This window comes from Coturnix japonica, chromosome 33 (assembly GCF_054131305.1).
Source record: "Coturnix japonica strain WE chromosome 33, WE-NBRP24, whole genome shotgun sequence".
Taxonomy (NCBI): Eukaryota; Metazoa; Chordata; class Aves; order Galliformes; family Phasianidae; genus Coturnix; species Coturnix japonica.
Genome location: NC_140695.1, coordinates 928827 through 941360, shown reverse-complemented (window position 1 = coordinate 941360; position 12534 = coordinate 928827). Strand labels below are relative to the sequence as shown.

The following is a 12534-nucleotide window of genomic DNA, read 5'->3' as shown; positions in this document are numbered from 1 at the left end:
ATTGCACGCAGATGGATTATTGCAGTTGTGTCAACAGCCCTGTTTTATGGTTAGAGATGTGGAAAGCATACTATACCGCTATACTTTCATCATTGTGGGGTGTTTTTGAAAGTCTTGGGTTATCTACTGAATCTTCTAACCAACTCCAAACTTCAGAGTCTTCGTGCACCTGCAGAGTGAATACAAATTCCTTACAGCTCCTTAGTATCCTCAAAGTACTTCAGCTAAACTAGATATTGTTAGTAAGTTATTGTTATCTTTCTGGCAATGACAGGAGAAATTCTGTGAAGACATAGTCTGAATGGATCATGCAAAAGCCCAAACTGGAGCAATCTGTGCAATCAGAGAAACACAAGTTAGCTTTCAAAATGGTTGAACTTTTCTGCTGCTTCAGTGAGAAGAAAATGACTTTTTGGGGGAACTACCGGAAGTTCATGAGGGGTGATACTACTGGCATATGTCTGGGATCTGTCCCCATCTGTTCGGTCTTGATGCCCAACAGAATGAATAGTTCTGAGACCTCAGGATAAAAAAAAAACACTGATGGTTTCAAATGTTGATGAACAGAATGGAAGTGGATGGAACAGCAAGTTGGCTTCTTATAGCCCCAGTTAGGCAGGAAATGTCCTAAGATGCACTGTTCACTCTGGTCTTGATGAGAAAATCCTCAGACAAGGTGAAAATGTCTGTGAGTTTCTTTAAGTGAATATTTGTGGAAATATGCTATTTTTGGCCTAAATGACAGCCCTGACATCGAGCTCTGCACTCCAAGGAATCTACTGGAAGTTCAGCTTGTATCTGAGAGTTTATTCCACCTACATTTTCTTTGGGTTTTGAGCTACATCTGATCAGTTTTGTTTTATTGTGCTAATCGTATTGGGCCTTTTTAATTTAAATTTATCATAACCATCCCTGTCACATCCAGATGCATGAAGTTGAACATGCGCCCAGTGGAAGTTTTCATCTTGCTGAGTGAAGTAAGACTATTGATCGTATCATGTCTCTCACTCACAGGCAGTATGTCAGACGTGGTAAACTGATTTTTTCTTTGCCTTTGAAGAGTACATTGATTTTGGTTTATACATGCTCGCAAATGTCTTTTCCCAACTCCAGAAGAAGCTGGATTTCTTCTGCCCTGCACTCACTGCCAAGATGCCATGAAGGCAATTTCACTGATAGCCAAATGATTTCTGTGGAGTGAATTAGTTTAATTTATCTTGGGGATGCGCAAGCAGTTTCTTCAAAGGAAAGGAAAGCTTCTTGAAAGTGAAAAGGAAATAACTTTAAAGTTAGCGGCCTTTCAAACCAAACCCATTTTAATTGGTAACTTCAGCCATAGAAAACAGCCATCTAAGTGCTTTATTTGTTTATTTATTTTTGCTTCTCTTGTTGGTTTTGGAAACCCTAGTAAAAGAAGGGGCTGGATACGCTGTAGTATTGCAACTCTCCACTGAGGGTGGTTTCTTTTCAACTGAGAGCAGCGGGAGTATCAGAGAGCTAAGCTTGGGAGCAGCTAGGACTGAAGGGGAAAGAGATGTTGCTTTTTCCCCTTGAGCATTCGTGGTGAGGAAATGTGCAGTTTGTGAATTACAGTTGACAGTGCACTTGCAGGATGCAACAGGAAAAGTGTAGCTCTTACAGAGGGATCAAGCTGCAGCAAAGAGCAAGTTACTTTTGGAGGGGACAGGAAGATGCTGTTAGGGACCAGGAGACACAAAGCGGTGTTTGCTTTTTGAGATATTCTATCAAGGTTGGAAACAGAATCTGACTGCAAGTACATAGCTTTTTGTGAGCAAAGCATCCTAAACGTGTCTACCTCAGCAGTCTGAGATTGGGTCCTCTCACGAAGCTACTAAGGAAAAAAAAGAGTATTTGCATCCATTTTCTGTCTTGCTTTTCCTTTGTTTTAAAAGCTTCCTGATTCTGTGAGTCATGAGGGGGATTGTTTTTGAGTTTGAAAGCAGTCCTTACCTTTGTGGTGCTCAGTGCTGGCACATTACTTTAAATAGATAAAAATTTGCATGTGTGTCTTGAGTCATACCCCAGTGAACACCAGACTTGGAATTTGACTGTGTGTTGGTGTCACAGCTGTACAAGAAGGATAGAGAGAAAAAAGGGGTGGGTAGGTCTCAAGTTTACCTTGTGGTTGCCCAGGCTTAACCCAAGGAAAGTTCTTCATTGGGTGCTGCAACTATAAAATACAGTTTTGTCTTGGCTGAGTGGTGAGGCTTGAGCTACTCTGTAGAATAAAAATAGAGCAGAAGAATGCATTGTAAAAACAAAAACAAAACGATTTGTCATAAACATTGAGAATAACTGCAGTGCTCAGTAAAATTAATTAAAATGTAGGTATATATGATACACAAATGGAATGGAAACATTTCCAGTAGTGTTGACTTCTCTGCTGTGGAGGTGGGTGGCAGTCATGGATTCATCCCATGGCATGAAATAGTGGTGTTACAGAGCCTGGCTTTTACAATGCTTTACTAATATGGAAGGCTTGTTCCAGACTTGTCACTTAAGGATTCACTCTTGAGATGCAGAATTATGGACCTCCTGCTTATCAGGCAGCACAGCTATCTGAGCAGCTGATCATCCCTGTGTGGTTTCTGATAAGTAATCTTTTAGGTAATAATATATGCATCTTGCATGTTAGTAATTCAGTAAATTGGCAGGTAATTGATACCTGGTTGAGCTGGGATCTCTGCCTCAAAATAGAACCACAGCTATAAAACCTTCTTTGATATTCATAGGAGTAAATTCTAGTTGGTACCTGTGGTTAAACTAATCTATGACTGTATTGCTGGAAGCATAGATGGAACGCTAACTGGAAAAATGCCTGTCATTAAAAGAACCAATAAATGCAGCTGTTTAGAAGGGGGCTTTATGGGATAATTCCCTGTTTTTCAGGCAGTTGCTTGAAGTGTAGGACTGCATAAGCCCCATGTGTTGGACTGGGTGATCCTTTTACAGGTCCTGTCCAACTCAGGATGTTCTGTGGCTATAGCAGTCCTGTTAACTAGGACTTGTGGGATGAATCTGCGTGTGAGTGTCTTAGCATCTCCAATCAACGTGCAGCTTGTCAGAGCAGCTGGAGGAATTTAAATGCTCAGTTCCTTAGGTAATTAAACTTCCTGACTGGCTGCAGCTAAACTGAGTTACTGTATAACTACTAAACAAGCATACTAGGGTAAAACTTGCCTTAACAGTTGGTGGAAGAAGTTGATCTATTCCATCTGTTTCTCTCCTCCTGTCTATGTTTATATAAGAATATGTATCTTTCTTCCTCATCTTTTTAATTGATCCACAGTGCTTCCCTACCTTATGACACCTGTCCCTTTGTCTCTGATAGATGCCTCAGAAAACTATTTAAATGATATCACGATGTTCCTTTCTAATCGGCAATGAATATTGCCTTAAAACAAACCAATTTCTTCTCTTTAGAAATCCTTGTCTTTTCACTGCTGGATTTCTGAATGTTTCTGATAAAGACATGGAGAATATATGTAACAGCAGTGTCTATATTGACTTCATATTCCGGAGGGCAATGAGATTGATTATTATTTAACACTTGGGTCAATATTTTCCTCTTGGGTCATTAAATCGTGATTTTCATTTTTATCAAAGTTGATATGTGCCTATGAAGGCAATCAAAACTTCCATTAAAACCTGGAATGTACCTTGTACCTAGTTTATATGATAGCTGACATGAGAGATGGATTAAATAGATACATTACGTTGTGTGGAATCAGATTATTTGTCTGACAAAGATAATGTCCCGTGCTTTATGTCCAGGAATTCATGTAAGTATCTGACCACATACAATACATTTTTACACAACTGCACAATTACATTTTCCTAAACATTGTGTAGCACAGTTTTTGTGTTTAAAGAAGCCAAGGTGATTAATTGCTGGCAAAAGGTGCAGTTTTAAAATCTCCTGAGGCTAATGCTAGAGTTGAGAAGTCAGAGGAGCCCAACAAATTGCTCCGTTGTATCATAAGTTACCATGAACTCTCAGGTTCCTCGGTTGGCATGGAATCTTGCACAGATGTCATGTTTATTTCTGCTGTGGACAGAAATGCACCGGTGTTGACACTGGATTCATGAGATCATGTCAGTTCCAATAGGTAAAACGAGGTACGGCTGACTAACAAAGTTTGACACTGATTATAGGCTTGGCCCAGAGCTCTGCTCTGAGTTTGTCTGAAGAGCACTGACAAAGGTGTAATTCCTCACATACAATCCTCTAGTATTTATAGTGTCTGTTGTGAAGAACCACAAAGCTTACTTCAGTATTACAGATTTTGCCTTTCTTTCCTCCCTAGGTGTTCTGTGACTACCATGGACACTCCCAGAAAAAGAATGTGTTCCTCTATGGTTGCAGTATCAAAGAGACCTTGTGGCAAGCAGGTTGCGTGGTCGACACAGCAGTTATCACAGAAGATGTTGGCTACAGGGTAGGTCTGCTTTGTTCCTTTCTACAGTTGTTGGCATATATGTGCACCTACATCCCTCTTTAAGATGAGGTCAGATCACAAGTTCTGTTGGTAGGTGCAAACTTGTCTTGCAGCAGAGGAGTAGAGATCCAGAAAAGTTTAAATGATTCCTACTATCTTCATGCACCAGATATCTGCGAGAATATTGTCAATAGGTGGATCTCTAATTCATTTCATTAAGATGCTGTTTTGTTGTCACTGCCGCTGACTAATAGAAATGTTGTATTTTTGTGTTTTATAAGTTCCAAGTATACATGTGCTTCTCTCACCCTCAACTCACGAGAAGTCCCCGTGGAAACACTTGTTTCACAAGGAAAAGCAGGAAGGGTGCTTACAGTCAGAACATCGCTTGTTGTATTTGAAATCAGTGGGCTTGAAAAGGCTGAGGATAGTTCACTGTTACACAAACAGAATTCAAATGCTGCTTTCAGCATCTGGTGCCTGTCTTGAATCTGCAATGAAGAAACCAAGAGCAAGCCTCCAAGGGTGTCCAAGAATCTGCAGTGGCCTAGATGAAAGGCTTTGTGATTGCAAAATATGGGAAGTTTCTCTCCTTCCTCCCATGAGTAATTGGGGACGATCCTGCTCTCCATGTATTTACTTCCCAAAAACATGAGCAAAATACCTCAAGAAAATTGTGATTTTTGAACAGCCTTTGCTGTAGCCCTTGATTCGTGGGAGAAAGAGGCATTGTTACTTCCTAATACTTGGCCTCAGATGACATGCGTAGCATTGACATTGGAAAACCCAACTTCAGGATTTCTCCTTTTAATCACCATTCCAGGCCCCTTTGACAGTAATCTCTGAAGGGACCTCAGTAAAGAATCCTAATTCCATTCTGACCAAATGGGAACGGAGGTTTATGGACATGGGCAGCACCCCCGTTTTTGTGCATGCTAAATCCAGCTGTATGAGAGACAGGGAGCATGGTTAAAGTAATGTGTTGTCATAAAAGAATCCTTTGAAAAGATGCGTTTTCACCCTCCCAGAAATACAATTGAAAGGTAATTAATGAGAAAAGCAGAGGGGAAAGAACTATTAGTGTGAAATCCAGTGAAAGCTGGTAAAATGAAAGGAATATTAAATTCAGATTTGATAATGCTTCTAAATGAGTCCTGACTACAGAGACATTACTGTTACCTGCCAGCGTTTTTATTTAATCAAATATAGAAGACTGATTATGCATATAATTTCAATTGTTTTAAAAACTAAACTGGATTAGAGATCTGATTATGGTACTTCATAGCATATATTTACAAAAATCTGTGTGCTGTTTCAGATAAGGACAGAATGAAAACTATCTGAACCTTCACACGCAGTTTAGCTGGATCTCATGATTGTGTTCAGGATTATAATTGTTTGGGTGACTGTGCTTTATTTTTAACCCAGCTCCAGGAAAACCTGGATGTGTTGCTCGGAATCATAATATTTTGCAGCAAATTGTACTTTGAGGGCAATTCAGAAGCAGTGGATGTTTAGTTCAGAGCAAGTAATCAATTTTAAAGATTCCTCTGTTCGGTATTCTCCCAGGAAAAGGAATGCTGTAGTTCTTAATAGCACACTGTAGATCTTGACTTAAGAGTTAGGCTCATGCTGGTCTCAGGTTTGAAATGTAATCTCTCACTTTGTTCCAGTTATCTGTTCACAAGGTTTTTTTCTGCTGATGAATGGACCTTATAGATCTTTATGTCTGTACCTTACAGAACTGGTAGGGTCCATTCATAGCTATAGATTGGATATGCTGAAAATAACATTTACTTTCTTATTACAGAGGTATGTATGATTATGATGTTTGCAGTGGATATTGCAGAACAGTTTAGGCCAAAGATTTTATCTTCTGCGTCAGTCATCCTTTAAGAGAAGACCAGCTATTAAATGTTATTTTCTCAATTTTGATGAAACCAAGCAGTCCTGTACAGAACTGTGATGTAAAGCTCAACAGAGTGGAACTAGAATTGCTTAGAATCAATCAGTTTCACTGATTGTTATTGGAAAGTGAAATTAGCTGGTTGGCTTTCACTGCCCAAACTGAATGAAATTTGAGGGTCAATGCCATTAGCAATGAGCAGAAACTCCTTCTGTATGATTCCATTCCATTCAGAAGTTTAAGAAAGCTGTCATCAAAGAAATAATGAACGTTCTTATTTTACAAGCTCTTCACTGGATGGTCTTTGGGCATGTACTGGGATGCAAGCACAAAGGTTTATATGCACATATGTGCTTTTGTATGTAAATGCCCAATTTCTACACCGAGTACACCTAGTGTTAAGGTATCTAGTATATACTTTTACAGTTAGCATGAAGAAGTGTTGCATCCACACTGATAGAAATATTTGATAGCGCTGTGTATTAGCAGTGTTTATAGGCTGCTGTTGAGAAAAATGATTTCTAGAATAAGAAAATCACTCAGAGCTAAGAGGTAATTTTACTGAATTTTCATATTTACTCTTTATTGCCGCTTTCTATACAGAGTGCATTCAATGTACCATTTGATCCCAGATGAGAATAGTTTGGTTTATTTCACAATGCAAGATAGTTAAATGCTAAGCTCTATTTTCCTATAATTATCTGTGACCTTCAGTGGGATTATGCATTCCCCTTCTTTTCTGTGTGCTGTGTTCAAACAAAATTCCTCCTATAGCTGAATCCCTTGTCAAATTGTGAGGAGGAGCTGGAAAGGAAAGAATGGAAACATTGTGCGCTGAGCTATGACTGCAGCCCTCTAGGCAGAACAGGAAAATGTAGTTAATGTTGAAGCAGCTTAAAAAATAAAGCTTCATAAGTGACTTCAGCAGTCCAAAACTATAGGATGTGCAAAGACATCATTTTGGATGGGATGTACCAAATGTACTTACAGCATTTTTGTCTGTGACTGGGGACAAAAAAACAAACAAACACAACAAAACATTAGAATATGAAGATTTCACTTGGGATGAAGATGAGTCCAGTTTGGCACTAACTGGAACTATCACAGTGACAGTTTCTACAGGTAGCTTTGGTGATACGCGCTTTAAACAGCATAGGCCTCTTGTAGATGTATTTGTGATATAAATGCATGTACATCTGTTTGATTCATTTTCTCATTGCTGATACTTTCTTATAGACTCTTCCTAAAATCCTGGACAAAGTGGCCCCTGCATTTGTCATGAACAGCTGCAGCTTCCTTGTAGAAAAGTCCCGCGAGTCAACAGCCCGGGTGGTGGTATGGCAAGAAATGGGTGTGCTGAGGAGCTACACCATGGAGAGCACGTACTGCGGCTGCAGCCATGGTCTCTACAAAGTAAGTACCTCTTCCAAAGAACTACATGGCACACTCCTTCTAATGTGTGTCTAATGAGCTTGGGAGAATAGAGAGTGCTGTTTTTATGCTGTTTGGTATTGCCAGCTTCCTTCTATAATATAAGTGTAGCCATTCTACTGAGTTTCTTCTCAGTTAAATCCTTCCACGATCCTTCACTTTTAATCTTCCATGCCAGGGAAGTAGGTTCCTTGCTACGAGGTTTCATTTGACAGTGAAATAAAAAGAAATTCCAGTCTAATGCCAAAAATATTGAGCTGAATGAAGGAGTGTTTTTGAGATGATACAGACTGTGTCTTTATAATGGTATTCACAGTAGATCTGAGGTAATTAACATGAATATTAGGAGTCGTACACTTCCTGTTGCAGTCTATCTGGGCATTTGCTTGGCTAAACTTAAGAGCCTGCACTGAGAATTCTGCACTTGGAGTTTGTTACTGACAGCCAAAGGTAGCTCATCTATGAGCTGAAGCCACAGCTTTAACTGTGAACTAAATGGAGCTAAATTTCTTACCAAATGATGTTCCAGATACTGTGGGAAGGGCTGTACTTGTGCTGAGTGCATCAGAGACAGGAGCCTCTTGGCACTTTTTAAGTACATGGTTTGAGCTCTGGTAATTGTATTTAGCTGTACATAATTCTCCACTTGCTCAGTTGGTGAATTCTTTTTGTTCCTTTCCCAAACCTGTTGCTTTCCATGGAAGGGATTCTGTGCTCCACCTTATTTCTCCCACTAGGGAGCAATCCTTATCTATACAGCATTAATATGTGGTTAAGGATCCGAAAAGACCCTTAAGGAAAAAGCCATTGTTACAAATAACAATTAATAAGACGTTCAAATTATTCTTTGCAAGTTCTATGTTAATCCTTTTACATTCCATAGAATGTGGCCAGCAAGTACTCAGCTACTGTTTTAACAGTGCTCTACTATACTCACATCATTTCTTAGATAGAAAAGGCAGAAGAAATATCTGAAGATGGTTTAAAGAAAGAGAATATAACTGCCCTGAGCATTACACCTAGTGCTCCCTACTCTGAGAAGTGCTGATGGGGTGCAATAGGTACCACAGGTTGTGGTGTGGGGTTTTAAATTTCCTTCAGACAGTGGGGAGAAATTCTACCTTGACTAATGTCAGTGGCAAAACTCCTAGTGATCTCCATGGAGAATTTAACTCATTTCCTAGATAATCTGAGTAACATCTAAAAGCAGTTGGACATCAGGTTATATCAGTGTCTAATGATTTGTTCTCTACTTCCTTCAGTATTTTCAACCCAAGTTTGCATAAGTTGTGCCAGCAGATCTAAAATGTTTTATGCAACGTTCTCCCAAGTGCACCACCACTCAGTAAGCTGGTGGTCAGGCTTCTAATGGTGTTGGTAGCAGTTCTGGATCCTGATCTTTGACTTTCTTCCTTCTTGAAAATGGTGAAAATAATGGTGAATGTAGCTGCTTTGCTGACTGTAAACTGAGATACAAACTTCTTGTGCTTGAAGTTGCACATATCTGATAGGGAGTTTGCAAAGGATTTAGGAAAAAACAGAGGAAGGCTTTGTAGAGACTGTAAGAAGCTTAAATATTAAATACACAGGGCTGTCAGGTAAGCCCCCTCTCACCACAGAGCAATGTTGTAGGAGGGCTGAGGTAACCTGTCTGATAGAGAGGCCCAGAAAAGAAGTTCCTAAAGTTTTTCGATTGCACGGTGTGTGGCATATCATGTATAGAAATGTGACTTTCATTTCTAAAGCAGTTTAGTGAGTGAAAAATAAGGCATGAATTTGTTACTAGTGATATGTAAATGAGAAACAGTTGTGACCCCAGCCTCGATTAAAAGTCATTTGATTTCAAATGGGTATGGGGGGAGGGCAGAAATGAGAGCAAAAGAAAAGATGACTTGTCTCTGTTGAATCTCCCTGTCTGTGTGATCAATGGAAATGCAATAAGCCATCTACCCTTAAGGAAGAGAAACATAAAACTAAAGAAACTATTGATCTTATCTAAGGTTTTATTCAACATAAAGAAGAAGAAAAGAAGGGGAAAAAAAATCCAGACTCTCTTTGATTTTGTCTGGATTGTCCAATTGAGTCTTAGAACAGCAGTGTCTCCATTTGAAAGCTGCCTAAAACAAAGCAGTCCATTTCAACAAGGAATTCTCCTTCCTACTTCTACCAGTTTACAATCTCACAATCAAAAAGTAATCAGAAACTGCCTATCATTTCTCTCCCAGTGTGAATGCAGTCTGTATTAACTCCCTCACTGGACCTATTGCCCTCCAGGTTTGTATTACTGTCCTCCTTTTGCAGGATTTTGTTGAGCCATCTTGTCTTATTTGGTTTGCAGAATACTGAATATAAGGCTGTGCCATAGAAAGCTCTATTCAGTACAATCGGGAGCAAATATTGGCCCAAAAGAATCAAATCTGCACTGACGCATATGGATATTCTCCTAAGTTTCTTCAGTGTGATTCATTTTTAAACTGGCATAGCTCTTTGTTTTACCATATCCTATTGTACTACACTTTATTCTTCTTGATTCTTGGCTGACTAGTTAAGACGCCTGTAGTAACGTACTGCACTGGGATGTTCAGATTACTAACTGTATTCACCATCCTACGAGTTTGATGTATTTTGAGCCATGTATACATTTGCGTTCCAAAACAGATATAGTAGAAACATGGCAAATCTCAAAACTCAGCTCCGTGCTCTCTCAGTACATGTGGTGTTGGAAAGGCATTTTCCTTGACATGTTGTGCCTGGTAGAGGAGATGAAGTACTGATGTAAATAGACTTCAGCTTCTTGCTTCAAAGGGATACACGCAACAAGGAGTAACAAATGAGTTTTTAAATTATTCCAGATATTTTGACAGTACCCTTTGAAGGAGATTTTACTGGTGACGTGGATCCCTTTTTGAAGAAAGTCTTTGGGAGAGTCAAGAGAAAAAATTAATTCTGTCCAGTCTAATGCTTCTGAATGAGGGGAATTGAATGCCCCAACTTTTATTATCCGACGTGATGAGAGGGAAAAGCCATCCATTTGCAGAGATGATGGAATCAGGGAGAGCAGCACCGAGCAGAGTGGCCATACGTTCATAAGAAATTGTTGATAGTTGTTCAAAACACCTTTGAAAGGAGGATTTGGGGAATTTCAGGAACGCTCTTCCATAGAACCCATCTTCATGTTGGAAAAGTTTTTCTTCTTTTGAGTCCAACTACTCAATTCACTGAACTGGTAAAGCAAGCTAGAGGTGAGGAAAAACTGATGTTGTTTTGTTGGTTGGTTGGTTGGTTTGATTTGATTTTGCTTGCATTCTCTCCAGTCATTTACAGTAGGAGAAATTAGAGGTAAAATTCTGCCTGATGTAACGGCAGCAATTGGCAGGTGGAGCCTGGCCAGAGTAACTGTCAAAAGTCATGGCCTGTCTAACAATTAGAAGCCCCCATCTCTACAAAACTCACCCCAGATAAATTGTGAGAGTGAATGTCCCTGAAGGTTCTGTGAGCCATCTTCGTGTGAACGAGGATGTGACATTAGTCATGTAACGTGTGTTCCACAAATCATGTGCCATCTTGCTGAAGTCTGTCTCGTTCTGTTTAGAAGGTTAATAAATTGCATCTTTTTGTTTTTCCTATGCTATACTGGCATAAAACCAAGATAACTTTCTTGTTAGATAAGAGCCAATAGTTTGTATTTCGGAGATGGAAGTACTTAAATGCTGAGGGATAAAAGGACGGAGCTGCTGATAAACGGGTAGCAGAACTGGATGAAAAGCTCTGCATCCTGGCCCCTTATACAGTAACTGCAGAGATGAGAGTCTAATAAATGGGAAGAGCTGCCATTATCCATCCCCTGTAACCTGGCTAGCATTTACTGAATTATTTTATACAAGTAATGAACCAGTGAATTGCCGTGAAAGTGTGGCAGAAATAAAGCAGTATGCCAAGATGAAAGCCTTTCCTCTTGCTACTCTTTCAGAGGTGGACTGCTCTGGTTTGACCCATTTCTGTCCAAAATAACCAAATTGTTACTAATACATCATTTGTCCCTGAAATTGCAGTTCTGTTTCTTTATAGTTATCTATAGGCAATGAAAGATTTTCTTTATCTTCCTTATTATTGCGTATCACATATTATATTTCTGTGGAATTTTTATGTATGCCTTATTCATAAGCAGTTTATTACAGTCGATAGTCAGAAATTGGGTTGTTTTGAGGGAGTTTGCAGTCGCATAACGTTGTCTTACTGGCATACAGAAGCAATGATATTCTTGTATATCATTCTTGTAATTGGATGCCTAGTGCACAAACTTGCAAATAATTTTAATTTGGACTCATGCCAGTATTCAGGCACCAACAGAAATGGTTGCAGCAATGTTCTTGCCACAGAGCGTATTTGATAAGTACTTGCAGAAGGGAAATGAAAAGAGATGGAGTTTATTCTGGGCTTTCTGATGAGCATTCCAGTAAATTGTTTACATCATCTTTGAAATCTGAGGCTTTTCCTATTTCTGGTTTCCATTGTCTCCCACGTTTTACACTTTTCCTAAGTATGAGTAAGTTTCACAAGCATCCAGAAGTTTCTATCCAAAAAATCATCTCTAAAACGTGCATCTAGTGAACCCTCTGAGGCCTGGGCACGTCATTCAAAAGCAGATGCTAAGAAATATAGAAGAATGTTTTTTTGGTTTTTTTTTTCTAAATAGTTCTGCTTCCAGTTCTGGTCCAAAGTGATTCAAATTGGAAG

The 12534-nt window shown here is 39.4% G+C and overlaps 1 protein-coding gene across 1 annotated transcript in view; it reads left to right on the top strand.

Moving 5' to 3' along the window:
- LOC146755312 (cytosolic carboxypeptidase 4-like) overlaps positions 1-12534 on the top strand; it is a 279729-nt gene that overhangs the window by 130127 nt on the left and 137068 nt on the right. The window contains exons 4-5 of the mRNA XM_085525716.1: positions 4329-4460; positions 7603-7779. Of these exons, the coding sequence (XP_085381842.1) occupies positions 4329-4460; positions 7603-7779 (309 nt within the window). The remainder of the gene's footprint in view (positions 1-4328; positions 4461-7602; positions 7780-12534) is intronic.